We start from the raw sequence: 23338 nt of genomic DNA, 5'->3' as shown, positions 1-23338 counted from the left end.
ATATGACCAGAATGAAAGTAGATTAAAATGTAGCTACATAAAATCAAAATTCTGAGCTCCTTTTTTAGTTGTGTTGAAGACTTTACAGTTCACGTTTTATTATAATATGACCAGCCAGTAATGTGACTATCAACATTTTCGATAACCACAGTACCTTTTCAGAGAATGTTATCTTTTACGAGCTGGTACGTTAACACATTTGGCTCTGTATGTGAACGACTGTACCTTGAATAGGGTGTCTAAGGGAGCCGTCACAGTATTCAATGTTAAAGACTCAAATACAAGGATTCTATCTTTTCCGCCAACTTTATCCTCACAGCTACCTCGTTTTACCTTTCCTTTGAATGTGACAACCAGCGTTTCTCGACATCTAACACACACCCTGTTTCAAATGAAGGCCTCTTTGCCACAATCTCAACTTACTCGGCGGCAACTTCACGCACACTGAACGCACACGGCTGGTACGAGAGAAGCCAGCTTCACCACACTAGTTTTCTTGGGCAGGGCTGCTGACTTACTTGCATTTTGCGTCGGTGTTCCCGTGCAGCCCTGCAGTCTAGGAACGCGGTTTGTGCTGCTGCGCTGTTGCCGCTGAATGAAGGCCGACTGACCTGAGCGCTTTCGCTGCTCGCTGGCTGTAATGAACTGACCTTGGCAGGACCCGCCTCAGGCGCGTCACACAGCAACACGACGCTCACGTGAGCGCACGCAGAGCCAAACTGTCAAATGACACGCGACTGCAACAATACGCCCTGTGGCTGTCGTGTGCCCTACAATTAGCTCTGCAGTAGAGATGTGTCGAACTCGTTGATTCCCGTGAACTACTTCATTCATTTCACTCTTTGCCGTGAAGCGTTGAAATGAAGTAGTTCATTCATGAAGTACGGAAGCGTGGCGAAGTTGCCCAGTTCGCCGCCAAGTCGCGGCTACACTCGCTTCGCCTCGCTCGTACAGCAAAGGTTCGTAATACTTCATAATTTTACCAACAGATCGCCAACTATGCAGTAACGTGCACGCAACGTTTTTCGCTCTTACAGCGTCTGAGCTAACTTAAACAGATCATGGTCGAAGGGGACAAAGGAAAGATAAACAGAGAAGCCTGTCACATATAAAGAAGGTATTACATTTAATCTTGCTCGACATTTTCTCATGAAGCGCCCAAAAAAGTCTTTATCTGCCAAGTGAAACATTATTTGTTGTATTCATGGACTGAAAAACTAGGGCTACCAACAAAATACAGTCCAATTTCATGTCCCTTTTAAAATTTAATCCAAAATAGAGTGAGTATGTTTACCACTGTCACAAAGTCTATATATCTACGTTAAGTAATTATTCAGAAGTTTTCCTGTAGATTTTATTTTGTTGAGAATAATATAACCCCTCAAATTCAAAACGTAAACTGTCACCTGTAGTAATTGGTACGATTTCAGGTAAAATCCCTCTTTCAGTGTTATTAACAAAACTTTTATTTTCATGTTGGCTGTGTGTGACGCGAAGTATAACTGAACTGCACAAATACTCACGGGTAATGATGTCAGCACTGCAGGAAGCAGCTGACGCTGCCTACCCTTCGACCCTCACCCCCCAACCCCTCGCAAACCTATAGTTTCCCACAAACGCCGCACGATTCGTCGACAGGCAGTAGAGGGGGGACTGAAGTGAAGGGAGAATGAGTGACGTAAGGCCGATGTAATGGGATGAGGGAGAGGCGAAGAGAGTGAGTGAACTAGAAGAAAGTGTGGAGTGTGCTATCTGTGAAGAGTTTGAAGTGCCAGTTCATTGAAACTGAGTGGTTAGTTCACACTTCACTGGAGTGAAGCGTTCATTTGAACGACTCATTCACGAGCTCCCCATCACTACTCTACAGCGTCTTCCTGCTCTCCCCTGTTGAAATTTTAAGAGCTGATCGTCATTTTGTTTGTACGTCAAGTGTCGATAGAGTTTAAACGTTGGACTAGATGATCGATCACTTACCTTTGTCAGCTTGCATAATGGTATGACAGAACGAATTTTTTAAACAAAACGCATTCTCTGGCGTCTCTTCGTTTACGAGTAAAATCCATCGTGTACAGAATGGCACTTGACTTTCATTGTCTTTATGCTTTGCAAACTTTTGTTTTTTATAGCATTTGCAGACTTAGAGAAAGCTTTTGCCTATGTTGACTGGAATACTCTCTTTCAAATTATGAAGATGACAGGGGTAAAACAGAGGGAGCGAAAGACTATTTACAATTTGTACAGAAACCAGATGGCAGTTATAAGAGTCGAGGGGCATGAAAGGGAAGCGTTGGTTGGGAAGAGAGTGAGACAGGGTTGAAGCCTAACCCCGATGTTATTCAGTCTGAATATTGAACAAGCAGTAAAGGAAACAACAGAAAAAATGGGAGTAGGAACTAAATTCCAGGGAAAAGAAATAAAAAAATGAGCTTTAACAACGACATTGTAATTCTGACAGAGACAGCAAAGGACCTGGAAGACCAGTTGAAGAGAATGGACGCGGTCTTGAAAGGATCATATAAGATGAACATCAACAAAAGCAAAACGAGGATAATAGAATGCAGTCGAATTAACTCAGGTGATGTTGAGGGAATTAGATTAGGAAAGGGGATACTTAAAATGGTAGATAAGTTTTGCTATTTGGGGAGCAAAATAACTGATGATTGTAGGGAAGATATATTAAATGCAGGTCGGCAATGGCAAGAAAAGCGTTTCTGATGAAGAGAAATTTGTTAACATCAAGTACGCATTTAAATGCCAGGAAGTCTTTTTTTGAAAGTATTTGTTTGGAGTGTAGCCATTATGGAAGTGAAACTTGGTCAATAGACAAGAAGAGAATGGAAGCTTTTGAATTATGGTGCTACAGAAGAATGCTGAAGATTAGATGGGCAGATCACGTAAATAATGTGGAGGTACTGAATAGAATTGGGGTGAAGAGGAATTTGTGGCACAACTTGATTAGAAGGAGGTATCGGTTGGTAGGACAAGTTATGAGGCATCAAGGGATCACCAACTTAGTACTGGAGAGAACCGTGGGGGGTAAAAATCGTAGAGAGAGACCAAGAGATGAATACAGTAAGCAGATATAGAAAGATGTAGGTTGCAATAGTTATTCAGAGATGAAGAGGCTTGCACAGGATAGAGTAGCATGGAGAGCTTCATCAAACCAGTCTCTGGACTGAAGACCGCAACAACAACATCCTTTGTGTTGTATGACAGCGATCCTCTCACAGTTCTTCTTTTTTCCAAAATATTGTCGAAAGGTTTGGTAACTGCTGTCGGATTTGTCATCAGTTTTCTCAATAGGAAACATAAAAACCACTTACACTATGTGACCCAACAAACAATGCAGGAATAAATCAATTTGTGTCACCAGTTCCAGACCAAGGCTTTTCATTCAGGAAAAAAGCCATTCGCTTACCAATGGACGTTGACTGAGATAAAGTCTTTGTCACCAATCGTCATCGATCAAATATGAGAGCCCTGCATATGCACACCAGACTCCAGAGTCATTCTGACCCTGGAGTTTTCTGCCTGTTACTGCGCATGCACCACCACACATACACAGCCCGCTGCCGACTATATAAATTCACTGCTGCCTGGTACCTAGTAGAGGGCAGGCGTTCGTAGTTATGAGACATTGCTGTCTAATCAATTTGGCAGAAATGTTTGCTGAAGGATCACTGTGACCGAGGAGTGCACATTGTGTAGCTGTTCCGTCGCTGAGTGTGAAGCACATTCATGAGTAAATGGCACATAGAAACGACGTTTTACTAACGGAAGATGCTGTATTGGAAGCACTGTTAGAAGAACTCAGTCGTGAAAGGTACTTAAATGAATATCCTGATGGAAGGGACTGTAAAGTTGACGCTCCTGCAGCAGTTACGGACAATGCCGAAGCCGACCAGTCCGCTGAATCTTCAGGCAGCGCTGGAGAACACTCAGACGCGCGAGGTAAGAATGGTCATTGGTGGAGAGCGGCTGTCGCTAATACGAGGGCAGTTCAATAAGTAATGCAACACATTTTTTTTCTCGGCCAATTTTGGTTAAAAAAACCGGAAATTTCTTGTGGAATATTTTCAAACATTCCCGCTTCGTCTCGTATAGTTTCATTGACTTCCGACAGGTGGCAGCGCTGTACGGAGCTGTTAAAATGGCGTCTGTAACGGATGTGCGTTGCAAACAACGGGCAGTGATCGAGTTTCTTTTGGCGGAAAACCAGGGCATCTCAGATATTCATAGGCGCTTGCAGAATGTCTACGGTGATCTGACAGTGGACAAAAGCACGGTGAGTCGTTGGGCAAAGCGTGTGTCATCATCGCCGCAAGGCCAAGCAAGACTGTCTGATCTCCCGCGTGTGGGCTGGCCGTGCACAGCTGTGACTCCTGCAATGGCGGAGCGTGCGAACACACTCGTTCGAGATGATCGACAGATCACCATCAAACAACTCAGTGCTCAACTTGACATCTCTGTTGGTAGTGCTGTCACAATTGTTCACCAGTTGGGATATTCAAAGGTTTGTTCCCGCTGGGTCCCTCGTTGTCTATCCGAACACCATAAAGAGCAAAGGAGAACCATCTGTGCGGAATTGCTTGCTCGTCATGTGGCTGAGGGTGACAATTTCTTGTCAAAGATTGTTACAGGCGATGAAACATGGTTTCATCACTTCGAACCTGAAACAAAACGGCAATCAATGGAGTGGCGCCACACCCACTCCCCTACCAAGAAAAAGTTTAAAGCCATACCCTCAGCCGGTAAAGTCATGGTTACAGTCTTCTGGGACGCTGAAGGGGTTATTCTGTTCGATGTCCTTCCCCATGGTTAAACGATCAACTCTGAAGTGTATTGTGCTACTCTTCAGAAATTGAAGAAACGACTTCAGCGTGTTCGTAGGCACAAAAATCTGAACGAACTTCTCCTTCTTCATGACAACGCAAGACCTCACACAAGTCTTTGCACCCGAGAGGAGCTCACAAAACTTCAGTGGACTGTTCTTCCTCATGCACCCTACAGCCCCGATCTCGCACCGTCGGATTTCTATATGTTTGGCCCAATGAAGGACGCAATCCGTGGGAGGCACTACGTGGATGATGAAGAAGTTATTGATGCAGTACGACGTTGGCTCCGACATCGACCAGTGGAATGGTACCGTGCAGGCATACAGGCCCTCATTTCAAGGTGGCGTAAGGCCGTAGCATTGAATGCAGATAACGTTGAAAAATAGTGTTGTGTAGCTAAAAGATTGGGGAATAACCTGGTGTATTTCAATGCTGAATAAAACAACCCCTGTTTCAGAAAAAAAATGTGTTGCATTACTTATTGAACTGCCCTCGTAGAAGTGGTAGGCCATTTGCCGATAACATGGTAGTCCATATTCCAGGTGTCAAAGGCAATGCGAAGGGGCATAGAATTTGCTTATCCGTCAGTTAGCTGTCGAAAAAATTTTTCACATTCATCAACAAAATTATTCAAGGTACGAGTGTACAAGGGTCCGGCCAGAGCCACACTCATGTGACGAATCATGGTGACGTTCTTGCTCGCACAGGTTTTTGTACTACCCTGGAAGACTACCGAAAAGCAGTGAACTAAATTTAGAAAATTTATGGTCTCACGATTTTGCGAGTGCATTGTTTCGGGCGGCAATGAGTGTAAGGCGCTTCAAATTTCTCTCAGATTGTCTAAGATTGGACGACAAAAGTACAAGGACAGAAGGCAGAGAGTACATAAACTGGCTCCTATCAAGAGTCTGTGGAATACGTTTGTAAGTAACTGCAAAACATTATACAGTCCGCATGCTTACCGTACTATACAGGGTGGTCCACTGATAGTGACCGGGCCAAATATCTCACGAAATAAGCATCAAACGAAAAAACTAGAAAGAACGAAACTCGTCTAGTTTGAAGGGGGAAACCAGATGGCGCTATGCTTGGCCCGCTAGATGGCGCTGCCATAGGTCAAACGGATATCAACTGCGTTTTTTTAAATAGGAACCCCCATCTTTAATTACATTTTCGTGTAGTACGTAAAGAAATATGAATGTTTTAGTTAGACTACTTTTTTCGCTTTGTGATAGATGGATCTGTAATAGTCGCGAACGTATAAGTTTGTGGTATCACGTAACATTCCGCCAGAGCGGACGCTATTTGCTTCGTGATACACTACCCGTATTAAAATGGACCATTTACCAATTGCGGAAAAGGTCATATCGTGTTAATGTATGGCTATTGTGATCAAAATGCCCAAGGGGCGTGTGCTATGTATGCTGCTCGGTATCCTGAACGACATCATCCAAGTGTCCAGACCGTTAGCCGGGTAGTTAAGTTATTTAAGGGAACAGGAAGTGTTCAACCACATGTGAAACGTCAACCACGACCTGCAACATATGATGATGCCCAAGTAGGTGTTTTAGCTGCTGTCGCGGCTAATCCGCACATCAGTAGCAGACAAATTGCGCGAGAATCGGGAATCTCAAAAACGTCGGTATTGAGAATGCTACATCAACATCGATTGCACCCGTACCCTATTTCTATGCACCAGGAATTGCATGGCGACGACTTTGAACGTCGTGTACAGTTCTGCCACTAGGCACAAGAGAAATTACGGGACGATGGCAGATTTTTTCCACGCGTTCTATTTAGCGACGAAGCGTCATTCACCAACAGCGGTGACGTAAACCAGCATAATATGCACTATTGGACAACGGAAAATCCACGATGGCTGTGACAAGTGGAATATAGGGATCTTGGCGGGTTAATGCATGGTGCGGCATTATGGGAGGAAGGATAATTGGTCCCCATTTTATCGATAGAAATCTAAGTGGTGCAATGTATGCTGGTTTCCTACGTAATGTTCTACCGATGTTACTACAAGATGTTCCACTGCATGACAGAACGGCGATGTAGTTCCAACATGATGGATGTCCGGCACATGGCTCGCGTGCAGTTGAAGCCGTATTGAATAGCATATTTCATGACAGGTGGATTGGTCGTCGAAGCACCATACCATGGCCCGCACGTTCACCGGATCTGACGTCCCCGGATTTCTTTCTGTGGGGAAAGTTAAAGGATATTTGCTTTTGTGATCCACCGGCAACGCCTGACAATATGTAGTAGAGTAGTAGAGGGGTTTTTTGGGCGTACGACTGCAAGGTCTTCAGCGCCCATTCAGTAACATAGGGAGACGGGTGTCGAGAAAAATCCCAGAACAGAAATATAAAACGGAACATAAAACACGGGTAAAAATCGTTGAAAAATATGTGCTCATCCACACTGAAGCGTGGGATGAAGCAGGGTGTCAACAGTAAAACATGGACAACACAGGAAGAAAATGATGGAGGGAGCTAAAACAATGTAGCAGATGGAAGTGGCTGGCTGACCACAAAGAAAAAAGGGGAGGAGCAGCCACTCTGCAGTACACTAAAACATCCAGCCTAAAAGTTGAGGCCAGAGTCCAGACACGTCACAAAACTTAAAAACCCTAGACACACACGACTCATCATTAGCTAAAATACAGGGCAGATCCCCATCAACTTGTGCTTCCTGAGCAACCGGCAGGAGGAACGCCACGGCCGAGTGGTTGACTTTACCGACCGCAGTTTATTGGCCGTCGCGGCCAGCCATTCGTCCTCCCACAACTCCATGCTCTTCCTGTGGAGTGCAGCAATGACTGACTGCAAGGGGATAGGACACTGGAACACATCCTGCTCTCTGCAGGCCTCCTTGGCAGACCGATCGGCCTGTTCATTGCCCCATATTCCGACATGACCAGGCACCCAGCAGAAGGACACCTCCTTACCCCGCCGTTGGAGCAAGTGCAGTTGGTCATATATCAGCTGGACCATCTCCTCAGTTGGGTACAGATTCTGCAGTGGTTGTAAGGCACTAAGAGAATCGGAGCAGAGAAGAAATCGATCGCCCCGAACACGATGCATCAGCTCCAGTGCCTTCAGGATCGCGTGGAGCTCCGCTGCGAAAACGGTATATTCAGCAGGGAGGCGAATACGGGTAACATGATCAGGGAACACCACAGAACAGCCAAGGAAATTCTCCTGTTTGGAGCCATCAGTGTAAACGACAGTGAAACCGTGATGCACATCTAAAATGTTAGAAAACAGTGACTCGAATGTAAAATCTGGCGTGCCATCCTTCTTAAAACGAGTCAAATCTAAAATAAGTTTGGGTTTCCGGAGGAGCCAAGGTGGAGATATGCTCCACGCATTGTCAATGCATGTGCGAACATTACGGAAGGCGAACTACTCGCTGTTGAGAGGAATGTCGTTACACGTATTGCCAAATGCATTGAGGTTGACAGACATCATTTTGGGCATTTATTGCATTAATGTGGTATTTACAGGTAACCACTCTGTAACATCATGCGTTCTCAGAAATGATAAGTTCACAAAGGTACATGTATCACACTGGAGCAACCGAAATAAAATGTTCAAACGGTCCTACGTTCTGTATTTTAGTTTAAAAGACCTACCAGTTACCAACTGTTCGTCTAAAATTGTGAGCCGTATGTTTGTGACTATTACAGCGCCATCTATGACAAAGCTAAAAAAGTGGTCCAACTAAAACATTCATATTTCTTTACGTACTACACGAATATGTAATAAAAATGGTGGTTCCTAACTTTAAAAATGCAGTTGATATCCGTTTGACCTACGGCAGCGCCATGTAGCGGGCCAAGCATAGCGCCATCTGGTTTCCCCCTTCAAATTAGACGAGTTTCGTTCTTTGTAGTTTTTTCGTTTGACGTTTATTTCGTGAGATATTTGGCCCGGTCACGATCAATGGACCACCCTGTATATGAGCGGCTTGTTGGTTTTCAGCACCGTTGCCCTTTCGGGATCTGTAGACCACAGAAATCAAGTAAATGTGGCATTAAAATTGAAACGATAAATGAATGCACGGCATATTATATGATAAATGGGGAAGGGTACCCTGGTGCAAATGAATCTGTAGCGGAAAAATACGAAAAAATGTTTCTGAACCAATACACTACAAAAATCGAAATATGTCCTAGGAAAATTGGTTCATGAGTGTACCTATAGGAGTTCGTATGCTAGTCTCTTACAAATGAACGATTCGGGCACGCTCAGAAAAACTAAAGCGAGATATTGCGTTTACTTATATATATATATATATATATATATATATATATATATATATATATATATATATATATATATTGTAGAAACCCAGAACGTACATGTGACGATTTCGGCCAGAAGACCGATCTGTCTTATACACCGAGGAAAAATAGGGTAATCCTCCTTTTGTCGACGATGCTTAGGGACTTCACTGCTGATGGAAAAACTGGGAAACTACAGACGGCGGTTGTGCGTAACATGACCGAGGCAGGAACGGATGCCTTTCATCAGTAACGCAGCACATTTTCCGTGCCGAAGGAGACATAGCATTGTTCGCTTCGCCTGCGATTCGCCGTGATGGATCAGACAGGCATCAGTCCAACGATGGTGTGAAGAGAAGAATTTCGCAAGCGCCTGGCAGTGGACACTCCCGAAATTCCACATGTCGTGATTTCAAAGCGCAAGAGGTATTTCACGTGCCCATACTGGAAGGACAGGCAAACGTCATTGGTATACGACACATGCAGCAAGTTGTACTTGTGCCAAGATTGCTGAAATAATCACCTAGTGGATTTAAGAATAACTGAGAACATCTCAAAATATTTGTGTATTACACAGGGTGACAATTACTGAACTGTACGAAATAAAATCGCCAGAACTTCTGAACGGTTCGCATAGGACGTTCAAACTGTACAGTTGGCCGTGGGGCATGATGCGAATTAGTGTGCGCAGTACAGTTTGGTTTAGCGACGAAGCCCACTTTCATTTGGATGGGTTCGTCAATAAGCCAAATTGGCGCGTTTCGGGGACTGAGAATCCGCATTTCGCGACCCCACCAGATTAATGTTGTGAGCGTGTGGGTGCTATTCTGTCATTCTGCGCAACAGATTAAACTGAGATGTACCCTTTACCCTGTGGCTCCTGCAAGATGTAATTTCCACCCCCACACTACTACAGAAGTCAGACAGACGTACCTAATGTTCTAAAGAGAAATGCCTGAAAAACTTTCAGCAATAAATATCTTCTGGAGTCGTCCGCTGTAAGGAAATGACACAAAAATTCACAAAATTTCTTACGTAACTAGTGGGATACTTGGGTACTGGAGTACTGCTATTTAGTGAAAGAAAAACATGCAACTAATGAAAATTACTATTTATTTCTCAAAAATGCTGAGAAATCACAATGGCAGTTTTAGTTATGAACTGAACAAGTTATTTCCGGGTTCTTTTCGGAATATGAAGTTACCTCTTAAGGATACGATTCGCTTATGAAATTTCTATACAAAGTTTAAGATTGTTATTGACTTGGCAGAATGGCTGAGAGCTACACCTACTCAACTTGAATAATCATCCGTTAGAATGTTGCTAGGTACGGTCGAGGCTGTCGCGTGTGAAATGCAGTGAAGTGTACTGTTGTGGAGGAAATATGGGGCTCGCAATACCTGTAGCGCACAATACCGTAAGCTGTGATGACTGCTGTCTGCGTCGCTCGCTGCTGACAAATAAGATAACTCTCGTTCTATGTGGATTGACCTTCGCCACTCAAACTCTCACTATGCCTTGATGAAGTCAAGGACTGCTATCCGCCCCTAGTCTAACTATTGGCGTGGTACACCGGTCAGATAACCAGTCCACCGCGATGCCACTCAAATATTCGCTCGCAGGCGTTTAACTATAACTCTGTCCGTTCACACCGCACAATAAGTGTGGCGGCCAACACAGTGAACAACGCTTAATCGCAAGGACTCAATATGGAGTCGCACTCCGATTCGCTCTCGACAGAGGTGCTCTCCCAGTGAAGTACTAAGGAGGGACTTGTTCCTCGCTCTTTGAGTACACGTACGAGCCCACAAGCTCTCGTTACGTGTTCTCGCTCCAAGAGCGACAACGGAACGGCTGCTCTCCACGCCAGACGTGAAGGGGTATATCTTTCAGACTCTTCCATTACTCCTTCAGCTCAAGGCGTCACGGATATCATCTGCCAATCAGCATTGCTCTTCTAAAACGGGAGAATGACGTTCTGTTTAAGGCGACCAATCTGGAAATCTGCAGCATCGGCGTTTGGCGTTTGCTGTCTCCCTGTGAAAACCTCTGAAACTGCGTGCTATGTTTGTAAAGAATGCATAGGCTGGGCGCTCCCACACAAAGTAGCGGAATTTGCTTTTAAGCTGAACACAGGGTCGTTCTCCCCTTTCGCTCGGGCAAATGCTGTCCATTCCATGGGCGGTCGCTGACGTATATAGGCTGAGTCGTCCTCTGAAGGGACCGGCCTCTCGACGTGTGGTCCGCCTCTCCCAAACTGAAAGGTCTTGAATGTGTTTGTGTATGCCAGCCTCAAGTATCTCAACCCCGGTGCACTTGTTATTTGAGTATCGTTTACATGAATTCATACAACATTCACTTTATCTCATCAAGTTTGGGTTTGAATGAAACATCTTGATGTGCGGAATATGATTGTGAGGGCGGAATATGTAAGCAATGAAGGTCAGGAGACCATGATGTCTTACATACCTCCCTCCTTCTGACAAAATTTTTGTCTGGGGTTTGTCGATGCCGAGGGAAATATTTTGAGAAAGTCAGAAAAAAATTGTTCTTTCAGATTTTCGAATAAACTTTTCTCAGCCATTCTTAACAATTTTTTAATGATTTCTTTATGGCTATTGTTTCTATTTTTTTTTAAATTTATTTTTTGTTGTTAGGCAAATATAGACTTTACAAAGGTTGTTGTTGTTTGTCGTTGCCAGTACGTGTCTCTGTTTTTCTTTTGCATTTCCAAAAATTATTTTTACAATATTAATTTTTCTAAACTCATAAGTGTACAGTGTATTATGTCTTGGTGTGGTTATCTCTTTTCTTCAGTTAGGCATTGCGTAAATGTTCACAAAAGCTCTGTTGTGTTACTTTGTTTTCTTTATTTAGGCATTATCTTTTTCTTTATGTGTCACTGTTTTTTTTTGTAAGAATGAAGAAGCGTTTCCTCTTAATTCTATCCTCGGTATTAGTATTACGTATTACCGAAAAAGATGTTTTTGAATCTTACTTAAAGAAGAAAAACCCTGCGTAAATCCTTTTCTAATTTACTTATAAAAGAAATAAATAGACTTTCCATGAGTTTGTGAGATTATATAACTGTGCTAACTTTCTTTACAAAAGGTTTTAAGGTATCTATAAATTATGGACTTTACATTACTTTTGCAAAGAAAGAGGAGAAAAATATCATATTACATATGTATATAATTTTCATAAATCTATACTTGTTTTTAGTACAGAGAGAATTTATTTATTTTTCGAAATAGTCTTTTTGTTTTGAGTTGCTCTGTCAGTTTCTGTGCTTGACGGTCTCCATTGAAGTACTGCAAGGCGTCGACTCATTTATATGGGTGTCACAAGTTATGTGAGAAGCACTATAGCATGCGATGTCGGGTCTTATTTGTTGATGTTGTCATCATGAAGTGGTATTCTAACCAATGGTTGTTCATGACTGTGGTTTACTGAATATACAGTGATGTCCATGTACTCCTTTACTGTCACACCTGGTGCAGTATGGCAGTTGGATGATTGTAGTAGACTACCGACGATCGTCATCCAATATTGTGCTGTGACGCCTTGGTACTTCACACCTGGTTCGGTATGGCGATTTGATGATGTGGGAGGGAGAATACTGTTCAGTTTGCTGAATCTATTTCTAGATAATGTTGGTTGGTACTACTTAATATTTTGTTTGCCGTTTTCTTGTATTTGTTTCACGATTCAAGGTTTACTTTTTGGAGAGGTGGTTGCGGTAGTTGCCATGCCTCAAAGTTCATGGAAAGACGTTTGTAGCAATTTGCTTTGTAGGATAGGAGAGAAAGGTATCTTGCTGTCTTCTACCCTTCTTCATCTTGCATCTTCCGTTCTTCTCTTCTTTCTTGCATTCTTCTGTTCTTCTTGGGCTAGGAATATGTGAATTTTAGTGTAGGAGTGATATAGGATTTGTAGAATCTGACTGCCTTTCCAAATGTCACTTGATGAGTTTGTAGATCTTAGTAATTTTTTGTACCTTCATCGTCGTCTCGTCGTATTATGATTCTCCCCACGCTCTTCTGTTGTGTAGTAATGTCCTCCCGAAGTCCAACCTGGTTTCAACCTGCATTTCCAGTGTGGCGTTGGTCTTCATGTTGTTGTTATTGCCATAAGTGCTTTCTCAGCATGTCTGTACCCTCTCCGTCGCTATCTCGAAGCATCCGGTGTTAAGGGAGCTGGTGATTGGTGTTAGTGACGGTGTCCCTCTGACGCATAGAAATATTTACAATTTTTGTTTTACATATATTTGTTATTTACAAAAAAAACTCTGATTTTATATAATGCAAGAATTTTCTGATAGTGGCAAAAATTATTAGATCGCTATATTTCTTTATTCTAATTATGTCCTACCACTTCTTCATCCTTTTATGGGTTGTGTGTCATTTCTTGTTTGTGTGCATGTTGCAGGATACTCAATGCTACAAGAGATTGTTAGCGTGTATTGTGTCTCTTTTTCTTTTAATTAATGTGTAATTTTGCTGATCTATTAATTTAACTTTTATTTAGTGGTTAGTATAAGATAGGGTGGTCATTAGTTTGCCTAACCTCTTCTGCTTTTTTTCACGTCAATCTTTACGTTTTGCCGTACTCGGTGGCCTAGCTTCTACATCTGGTTTCTCTTTGCTGAGTTGTTCTTGTCTCTGTGGACCATAATTTCCTCGGTAATTACTCGCGCCCTGGTCTCGCCAGTTGCAGTTTCTAACATCGTGACCTCTTTCAAAGTACCCATGACCGTTGGCATTTTGATTCCTAAATCCATATCCGCCACTGGGTGAGTGTCCATTACCGGTCCTATTTCGGTACCAATTATTCCGGTTATCGTTTCTATGCCAATTGCCTTCATTGTGCCACTCTCCTTGTCTGTTAAATTGCCTGCAATTATTGGGGTTAGGATTACGATTATTATTATTGGAATATTAGTTCCAGTCCTCTCCCTTTGCTGTTCCCTTTCCTTTCTCTTTTCTTTCACCTCGCCTTCTTTAAACGTCTATTCAAGTTCCCTTAAAACCTCTTTGAATTCTTCGGTATTTTCATTTTTTCCTACTGTCGCCTGTTGATACTTTACCGGTAATTTCATTCTACATAGACGTATCAGCTCTCCGTTACTGTATGGTTTGTCTAGGCATTGATTCTTTTTGTCCATTGTATCAAAGAATTTTATCACGGTTTTCTCTCCTCGGTTTTCATATGGTGTCATCTGAAGTAACTTGTATTTAATTTTGTTTTGCACCTCCTTGGACCAATATCTTTCGAGAAAAGCTGATCTGACTGTAGGTAAGACGTACAGGTAGCCGCGATCTTTTGCATCAGCTCTGCTACTGTCCCTGACATGTGTGCACAAATGAAGTAAAGTTTGTGAGCTACGTTCCAGTGGTTTGGTAAGCCTACTTGAAACTGATCGATGAATGTGCGTGCATGCAAGCTATCGCCTTCTTCCTTGAAATGTTGAAATTTTCTAACTGTAAGGAAGTGGTCTGTATCATATCTACTCATAAATCCGGTTTGTGGCTGATTCGCGGACTCAAATAATCTGCCACTGCTTGTGTTGTCGTGTTTATTTTCTGGTAATCTACTGCCTGTCTGCCTATTCTCAATTTCCTGACTCATATCCGCGTCATATCGTATCATTGGTGAACAAAAGTGTTGTTCGTGTGTTTCTACTCTCGTCGTCCGTGGTATAGTACCTGTGCTGCTATTATGTTGTGTCATTGGATTTACTGGTTCAATTGCCTGTCTTTCGATTGGTATCGGCTGAATGTATGTGTTCCGTTTTTCTAGGTACTGTGCCTGGTCCTGTGGCATGTCATGTATTACTTTAATCGGGGTCTTCTGTTTAGATTTCTGCGCGAGTGTTACATCTAGCCTTGGTTCTACTTGAACTTTCTTAGACGGCGCTTGTTCGTGTACTGAATTAATGCTTGACGCGTCAGTTGTTTCGCTACAGGTGTAATCGGTCTCGATCTTTTCTTCGATAGTTTGTATCGACTCTGTTCGAAGCTTTTCAAACTGATCTTTGTTTATAAGTTCTATTTTATTGATCCGCTGATCACATTTTTTTCAGTGCAACCTTTGCGACCCTGCTTTGAATTGCTTGTTCTTCCGAAATTTGTATTGCTGTTCGAGTGGCTTTTTTGGTAAAACGTTCCACTTTTTGGTCAACGTTTACGATGTCCAATTGGACCTTGTCCACGTCAGTGCGTAATTGCTGCTGACCTTGTGTTAGTACCTGAATTCTTTCTCTAGATTCTTTCGCGTCTTTGTTTATCTGAGTGATCTGACTATCAATTCTGGCGATCCCTTCTTCCATCTGGATTTTAACCTGTTGTATTTGTGTCTTAATCTCTTGTCTCAAGTTCTGATTATCCTGTTTCAATTCCTGATACTGTTTTGTCATCTGTGTATTCTGTTTCGTTATCTGTGTATTAATATTATTAATATCCTGATTCCGTTTCGCCGTACTAGCGTTAATTTTTGTAACATCTCCATGATCGCGTCCTGTCCTGCAACACTACCTCGTGCTGATCTATGTATTCTCGATCTATTGTATTCCACTCGGCCAGTTACGTCGTTTACTGGGCTATGCTGTGGCGTTTCAGAGTTTGATAACTGCGACAACCCGTGCTGTCTGTGTTGAGGACTAGTTGCGTTTGTCATTGAACCATTACGTGGCGCAAACAACTCCGCATTCTGCCCTCTCTGTTGTGGATGTCTTGTGTTTGCAGGTACAGTTGCGTCTGTTACGGAACCTTTCCGGGCGCTCGTAACTCCGCAAAATTCTGTGTCTGTTGTTGGGGCATATTTAGAATCTGCATGATAGGTTCGACGTATTCTAAATGTTCCCCCTCTTCCACACTGTCTACTTCTCTTTGAACGTTAGCTAAGTGCCGGTTGATTGACTGTATTGACGCGTATTCTGTCCCTGAATATGCTGCAAACAAACGCGTTTCCTGTGCTCGTTTCGCTTCTAATCTTTCCCATTTCCTACGTGGGCTGCCTATTTCTGGCTCACAATGTGCCCTACCTGGAATTTCATATTCTGGAAATTCGATGTTCTCGTTCCCTCGGTTCCCATCTGTCTGATCTGTCTCAATTTTATCCCAGTCTAACTGAGCCTGCTGCTTCTGCAGCTCCCCGACTGTCATATTCTCTGATTCACCGTCTGTCCTATTCTCAGGTTCACCTTCTGTCCTACTCTCAATAAGCTCGTTTACTTGCTGTCTATCTGGTTGATTCTCCCCCATCTCGTCTACTTGCTGTCTCTCATGTAACCTTTTGGCTTGTGCTCTCGTTAACATGGAAGTACTTTCAACACACCACAACCCTATCTACAAGACAATACGACCACTTACCAGTTGTATGAACCAACAACAGCAATGTCGTGACTTCTCGCCTAATGTTCTGCCTGCTCTGCTGCAGTCTCCTATCTCCACCTGTGCCCTTGCAAAGGGAGAAAAATGTTATTTCTTAATGCTCACTTATATGATGCTGCGTCACACTGCGTCACTCTGCGTCTGTGCCTATCACCTGAAAATCCTATGCCCTAACAGCTACACAAAAATCGTAAAAAAATGCAAAATTTTCCAACACAGTAACACATGCCCTTTTCCCTACAATTCTGCTTTCTTCACTACCTGTATCTGTTCTGATCCCAAGCTTTGCAAATAGCTATTTCATACATGAAAGAAAGTTCTTCAAAGTGCTACTGCTGCGAACTGCCGTACCTAACTATCCTGACACTTTCCTATCCTAGTAGCTTACCTATTTTACCTATCCCGGCAGGGTCGCCATTTTCTGTGAGCTTGTGCGTGCTATTCTGTCATTCTGTACAACGGATTAATCTGAGATGTACCCTTTACCCTGTGGCTCCTGCAAGATGCAGTTTCCACCCCCACACTACTACAGAAGCCAGACAGACGCTTCTAATGTTCTAAAGAGAAATGCCTGAAAAACGTCCAGCAATAAATATCTTCTGAAGTCGTCAACTGTAAGAAAATGACACAAAAATTCACATAAATTTCTTAAGTAACTAGTGTGATACTTGGGTACTGGAGTAGTACTAGTTAGTGTAAGAAAAACATGAAACTAACGAAAATTATTATTTATTTCTCAAAAATTCTGAGAAATCACATTGGCACTTTTAATTATGAACTGAACAAGTTATTTCCGGGTTCTTTTCGGAATGTGAAGTTTAAGATTGTTATTGACTTGGCAGAATGGCTGAGAGGCGCGCCTACTCAACTGGAATAATTATCCATTAGAACGTTGCTAGGTACGGTCGAGGCTGTCATGTGTGAAATGCAGTGAAGTGTTCTGTTGTGGAGGAAATTAGGGACTCGCAAGATCTGCAGCGCACAATACCGTAAGCTGTGATGACTGCTGTCTGTGCCGCTCGCTGTTGACAAATAAGATAACTCTCATTCTACCTGGATTGGCCTTTGCCGTTCAAACTCTCCCTACGCCTTGATGAAGTCAAGGACTCCTATTCGCCCCTAGTCTAACTATTGGGCGTGGTACACCGGTCAGGTAACCAGTCCACTGCGATGCCACTCAATAATTCGCTCGCAGGCGTTTAACTATAACTCTGTCCATTCACACCGCACAATAAGTGTTGCGGCCAACACAGTGAATAACACTTAATCGCAAGGACTCAATATGGAGTCGCACTTCGATTCGCTCTCGACAGACGTGCTCTCCCAGTGAAGTACTGAGGAGGGATTTGTTCCTCACTCTTTGAGTACACGTAAAAGCGCACACGCTCTCGTTACATGTTCTCGCTCCAAGAGCGACAACAGAATGGCCCCTCTCCACGCCAGACATGAAGGGGTATATCTTTTGGTCTCTTCCATTACTCCTTCAGCTCAAGGCGTCAGGGATATTGTCTGCCAATCAGCATTGTTCTTCTAAAACGGGAGAATGACGTTCCGTTTAAGGCGAGCGGTCTGGAAATCTGCAGCATCAGCATTTGGCGTTTGCTGTCTCCCTGTGAAAACCTCTGAAACTGTGTGCTATGTTTTTAAAGAATGCATAGGCTGGGCGCACCCAAATAATGTAGCGGAATTTGCTTTTAAGCCGAGCACGGGGTCATTCTCCCCTTTCACTCGGGAAACACTGTCCGCTCCATGAGCTGTCGCCATCCGACGTAGACAGGCTGAGTTGTCCTCTGAAGGGACCGGCCTCTTGGCATGCGGTCCGCCTCTCCCAAACTAAAAGCTCTTGTGACAATTGTGTTTTGAATGTGCATGTGTATGCCATCCTCGAGTATCTCAACCCCGGTGCACTTATTATTTGCGTATCGTTTACATGAATTCATACAACATTGACTTTATTTTATCGAGTTTGGGTTTGAATGAAGCATCTTGATGTGCGGAATATGATTGTGAGGGCGGAATATGTAAGCAATGAATGTCAGGAGACCACGACGTCTTACACTGTGTTGTGTTCAATGTCCAGTCACGGAATAATTGGTGCGATATTCCCTGATATTACGGTGACTACCGGACGGTTCATGAAGGTTTTGGAAGACGATTTCATCCCCACTATCCAAATTGGCTCTGATTTCGACAAGATGTGGTTCATGCAAGACGGAGCTCGGCCACATCGAAGCAGGAGTGTGTTTGATTTCCTGGAGGAGCACTGGTGTACCCAGAGGCCACTGCCATAGGCTTCAAAATGGTTCAAATGGTTGTGAGCACTATGGGACTTAACATCTGAGGTCATCAGTTCCCTAGAACTTAGATCTACTTAAACCCAACTAACCTAAGGACACCACACGCATTCTTGCCCGAGGCAGGATTCGAACCCGTGACCACAGCAGTCACGCGGTTCCGGACTGAAGCGCCTAGAACCGCTCGGTCACCGCGGCCAGCGCCATAGGCTTCCATTAGTCGCCAAATTCTCCGCATCTGAACACATGCGACTCCTTTTTGTGCAGGTATATTAAAGACAAAGTGTGCAGGAGTAACTCCAAAACCATTGCTGAGCTGAAAACAGCCATTCAGGATGTCATCGACAGCATCCCTGTTCCGACACTTCAGCGGCTCATGCAAAATTTCGCTATTAGTCTGCGCCACATCATTGCCAATGACGTCATAACCTAAATACGAATACTCTTAGTGATGTTTAAGTGTTGAATCAAGGGTTTGCTCGCCATAGTTTATAAATAATTTACGTTTTTTTCCTTTATTTCAATAATTGTCACCCTGCATATTCAATGTATGGAAAAGGGTTATGCACTGTCAGGTGATTCAAAGTCGGGAAAAATTCGCACACATTGAACATCTATTCCCTGAATTGTAAATATTTCAATGATTTCTCCCTTGACTAGGTGTGTTACGTTTCACCGCTCTTTTCATCATACATGACTAACTATTGTATTTTCAACATTGCATCACGGTCAGCAATAGTAATAATTTAGTATATAAGAAACTATCACCCTCGATTGCGGTAATGAAACCAACCTTTACCTAGGTTTCAGCCCAAGTAATGAGTGTTCTTCAGAAGATATACCTGAATATATAATATGTCTAAGAGGGCATGGTCTAGAAATAAAACTAAAGCAGCCTGAATAGGCGTAGCCACATTTTAAAAATGCAGTACATAAGTACTAAGTCAACATCAAGACTTAAGCTCTGGCGTGCTCCTCGTCTCCATGGCTGTCACGTGGTTGGCTTCGGGAGCTCACGTAAGCTGTGTAATGAATAATAAATACCCATATAGCAGATTTGGATTAATGTCAATATAACAGGAAATAGTGTACCTCTCATCTGGGCATTAGTGATAACAATTCATGTATGGCGCTATAAATGTTTGGCAAAATGAAATGATCAGTAATTTAAAATTTTTCATTGGGCGACCACATTAGTTATAGTGATGGAAATAGTTATGTAAGACATACTAAGTGCAATAATGGAGCATTTAAGGTTATTGAATCAATCTGTAGAGGAATGAGGAATTGTAAAATAATTGCGTAATTCAAAGTATAAATGGTATATTTTGTTCTCATATTCAATTTCGTTTGTGTTAGTCTCACGTGAATAAGTTGTGAATTTCTTCCTCAACTTTCGTGTGTGCTGACCAAGTGAGTTATAAGTTAGAGTGATAGTAGCATGTTCAGCAGGAAGCCCGATGAAAGGACGGCATACTAAAGAGGTAGCTGGCATTAGACTAGTTTTTTTTTCTTGTCTTTGCAGTAACAAGTCATGAAAGATTAAACAGTAGAAAATATGCAGTTAACGGTCCATACAAACCATTGAAAGTGAAGATTTTTGGTAATTGAATGTAAGACAAAGTTTGTAAAAATATCTACCATGCTATATTAAGTGAGATAGATTGATGTTTCTGTAGAGGCAGTTTGCTACCAGAGCCAATAGGGTATTTTTTTATACGTTGCAACTTTCAGCATGTGAACCTGAATGTAATGTTCCTCATCTTCATTTTTTATGCCGTGTGATAATTTTTTCCTATTGTTCTTTTTCGCCTGTGGCTAGAAAGGTTTTTAGCGCGGGGATGTAAGGGATCCGTGATCCCACGAACATAGATATTAGTACCCAACACCCAAGTCGATAGCAGACAGGAGTCGATTGTCGAGCACTGCAGGAAGCAGTGGGGTGAGTGTCGAGTGAGCGGCAGTACTGGAGAGACGGGCAAGAATGGTGGTCGTGCGGAGTACGGGGTCAATGGCGGATGTGCCGAGTGAGTAGTAAACGGTAAATTCGCCGGAGTGTGACAAATGAGCGCGTCCCCCAGATCGTCGTGGGGCGGACCCTCATCGATACCGATTAGCGAGTGGTGTAAAACCAAAAGTGACAAGTGCCGAATTACGTGTTTCGCGTGAACCGCGTCGGCCAGCAACAACCAAGGATCGCAGCGAGGATTGTTGTGAATGTTAACAATCACCATTGCGTGTGACGAAATACTGAAAATCAGCAACCAATAAAAGATATAACTGTAATTAAACGTGTAAGGCGAAGGTAACAATTGCCTCAGGATTTGTGTGTTAGTAGAAAATACATATCAGTTTGTATATCGCAACCTTTACGGTCTTTAACAATAGACAAACTTTCGATCATTAACTATTCCGTCTCAGAACAGCCGCACTCGGTTGAAATACCCCCGAAACCACAGCAGAAAAGCCGATGGCCTTTCATCCATTAAGCACACGGTCGTATAATCATAATAATTAACTGTTTGGTGGCTTCGGTAAATCACACAAGACGCAATAAAGGACATAATGGGGGTGTTTCAAGGCACTGAATTGATATTTCATCATGTAGCAGTTTTCAATCGGTTACCGATTAGAGCTACTATTCAGTAGTTATCTTCGTGGTCATATTTTCGGTTTGTGAAGATATTGCTAACTGTGAGAAGAAAAAGTGTATCAATGACAAGCCCAAAAGCGTTAATTTGTAAGACGCGAGTACTCGATCTGCTATGGGGACACTCGTGAACCAACTGTCCATTGTCAAATTTAGCTTCGTACCGTGATCATCACATATTCATGAGCTCGTGTGCTATTGAAAGTTGTACATAAAATCGGTATTACTGATATTAGCGGGCCATTTGAAATAGATTCATCTCTGTGATTTTTGTTCACATACCATGTGCAGCCTCATTGATTTGTAGATGTCGCAATGTGGAGATGCGAGAATTGAAACAAGCCCATGTATCTGACAAGATTTCGCCTGTGCTCTCTGTTCACGTTCAGTCATAGCAAAATTCATCTAAGCACCTGTCCCCCTTTTGTCAGATATACCTGGTCAAGAAGTTTTCTGATCGCCATTAGTGGAATTAAATTCATTTAAACACCCTGTCCCCTTTCAATTTTGCCCAAATAGTAAAACTACCACTTGGCTGAGAAGACATAAGTGAATGAGAGAACTACGAAGACCCTTTCCAAATTATTAGTTTAGCTGTCAGTATGCTCCCTGGGTCACACTTGTGACGTCACACTTAGGTGAGTCACTTTTCCAATTCTAGTACACTTTCACGTAAAAATACGGAAACATTAAATATTGAAATACGCAGAAACAGTGTTACAGAACAACGTTCATTTTATATTTTGTTGTGAACCGGCTTTTGGATGTGTAGGCCAACTTTCAGACAAGACTTAAGCCGTCTGATGACACCTTAGAAAGGTGAAAGCCATCCGAGCTGAGTCAGAGAGACGAGTGGTGAAGCACAAAGGCAGCAATGGAGGTGCCCTGACGTCAGCCTAAAGTATCGAGCGGGTTGTGCCAAGTGAAATATGGATAGAGACTGATGCATTAGCTTTGCAGTTAACTAGAGTAGTAGGTCATTAGACACCTGCATGCATGTTTACAGTGGATTATGTTTTATTGTTGTAACAAGCTTGTGTGGCTGATTTAATTGTGAAACGGTCTCGTGAATAAACAATTATTAAGTGGGTAAGGTTTTACTGTCCAATGTTGAAAAGTTAAACTAGATAGTCATATAAACTCATTTTGTTGGGTAATATACAAATTGGGAAATATACAAATCAGATGTATACAAGAGATAAATAAAACGCCGTCAGTCTCTCTTGGTGGACTTGCTACTAGTCCTCTTAGCTTCGTATCCACCAGCAGTCCGCTTCAGTAGCCGCAGTCCGGCTCTGATTGCGATCCCCGCCGCTAGGAGCAGCACCGCGGCCGCGGCTACCAGCACGGCGACGACATCTAGCAGGAAGTACTGGTACCAGGTGAGGTCCAGCGCCGCGGACCTGAGGTGAGGTGCCCCCTGGTGCCTGATCACGTACTCTGTCCAGTAGACTGCCTCGTCCAGCGGCTTCACCGGGCGGTCGTTGAAGATCCTTGACAGCCGCTGGGCGTTCTCTCGGTACCTGCACACCGAGTGTCAAGAGTTACACAAAGATCGGTGTTCAAATGAACAGCAGTTGGTGACGCTGCTTTATGTAGTTTGTTCACATTGTCCTGATCAAAGGCTTTCTAGTCCTGGGTCGGCTGAAGTCTTTCGACTTTGGGCGACGAGTGTTTTCCGCCTGGGAGCTGCCAACATTGGCGATCTAACAATATACTATGTGAATGCACCATAGACATCAGGAAGTGATTATCATGCCACTCTGAATCAGCAAATACATATGTGAGGAAAGCGGAACCTGTTTCCTCTGAACACTGACCTTTCCCACTTGGCTCTATCTCTTGGGTTTCAATAACCAGAGCTCTCTTCCTCC

General features: G+C 43.0%; 1 protein-coding gene across 5 annotated transcripts in view; it reads right to left on the bottom strand.

Annotated features, from left to right (window-relative positions):
- The window catches only part of LOC126419833 (UDP-glycosyltransferase UGT5-like), a 199221-nt gene that overhangs the window by 124871 nt on the left and 51012 nt on the right, over positions 1 to 23338 (bottom strand). Inside the window, exon 6 of one of the 5 annotated variants that reach the window (XM_050087066.1) lies at positions 22878 to 22987. The exons of 3 other annotated variants lie outside the window; for them this stretch is intronic. In XM_050087066.1, coding sequence (XP_049943023.1) covers positions 22878 to 22987 — 110 coding nt within the window. Of the gene's footprint in view, positions 1 to 22595; positions 22988 to 23338 lie in introns of those variants that run through there. One more of the 5 variants, XM_050087065.1, reaches the window with a different exon arrangement.

The sequence above is a fragment of the Schistocerca serialis genome, chromosome 9, assembly GCF_023864345.2.
Source record: "Schistocerca serialis cubense isolate TAMUIC-IGC-003099 chromosome 9, iqSchSeri2.2, whole genome shotgun sequence".
NCBI classification, from domain to species: domain Eukaryota; kingdom Metazoa; phylum Arthropoda; class Insecta; order Orthoptera; family Acrididae; genus Schistocerca; species Schistocerca serialis.
Note: the sequence above shows the minus strand (reverse complement) of the source record. Positions and strands in the feature narration are given on the sequence as shown.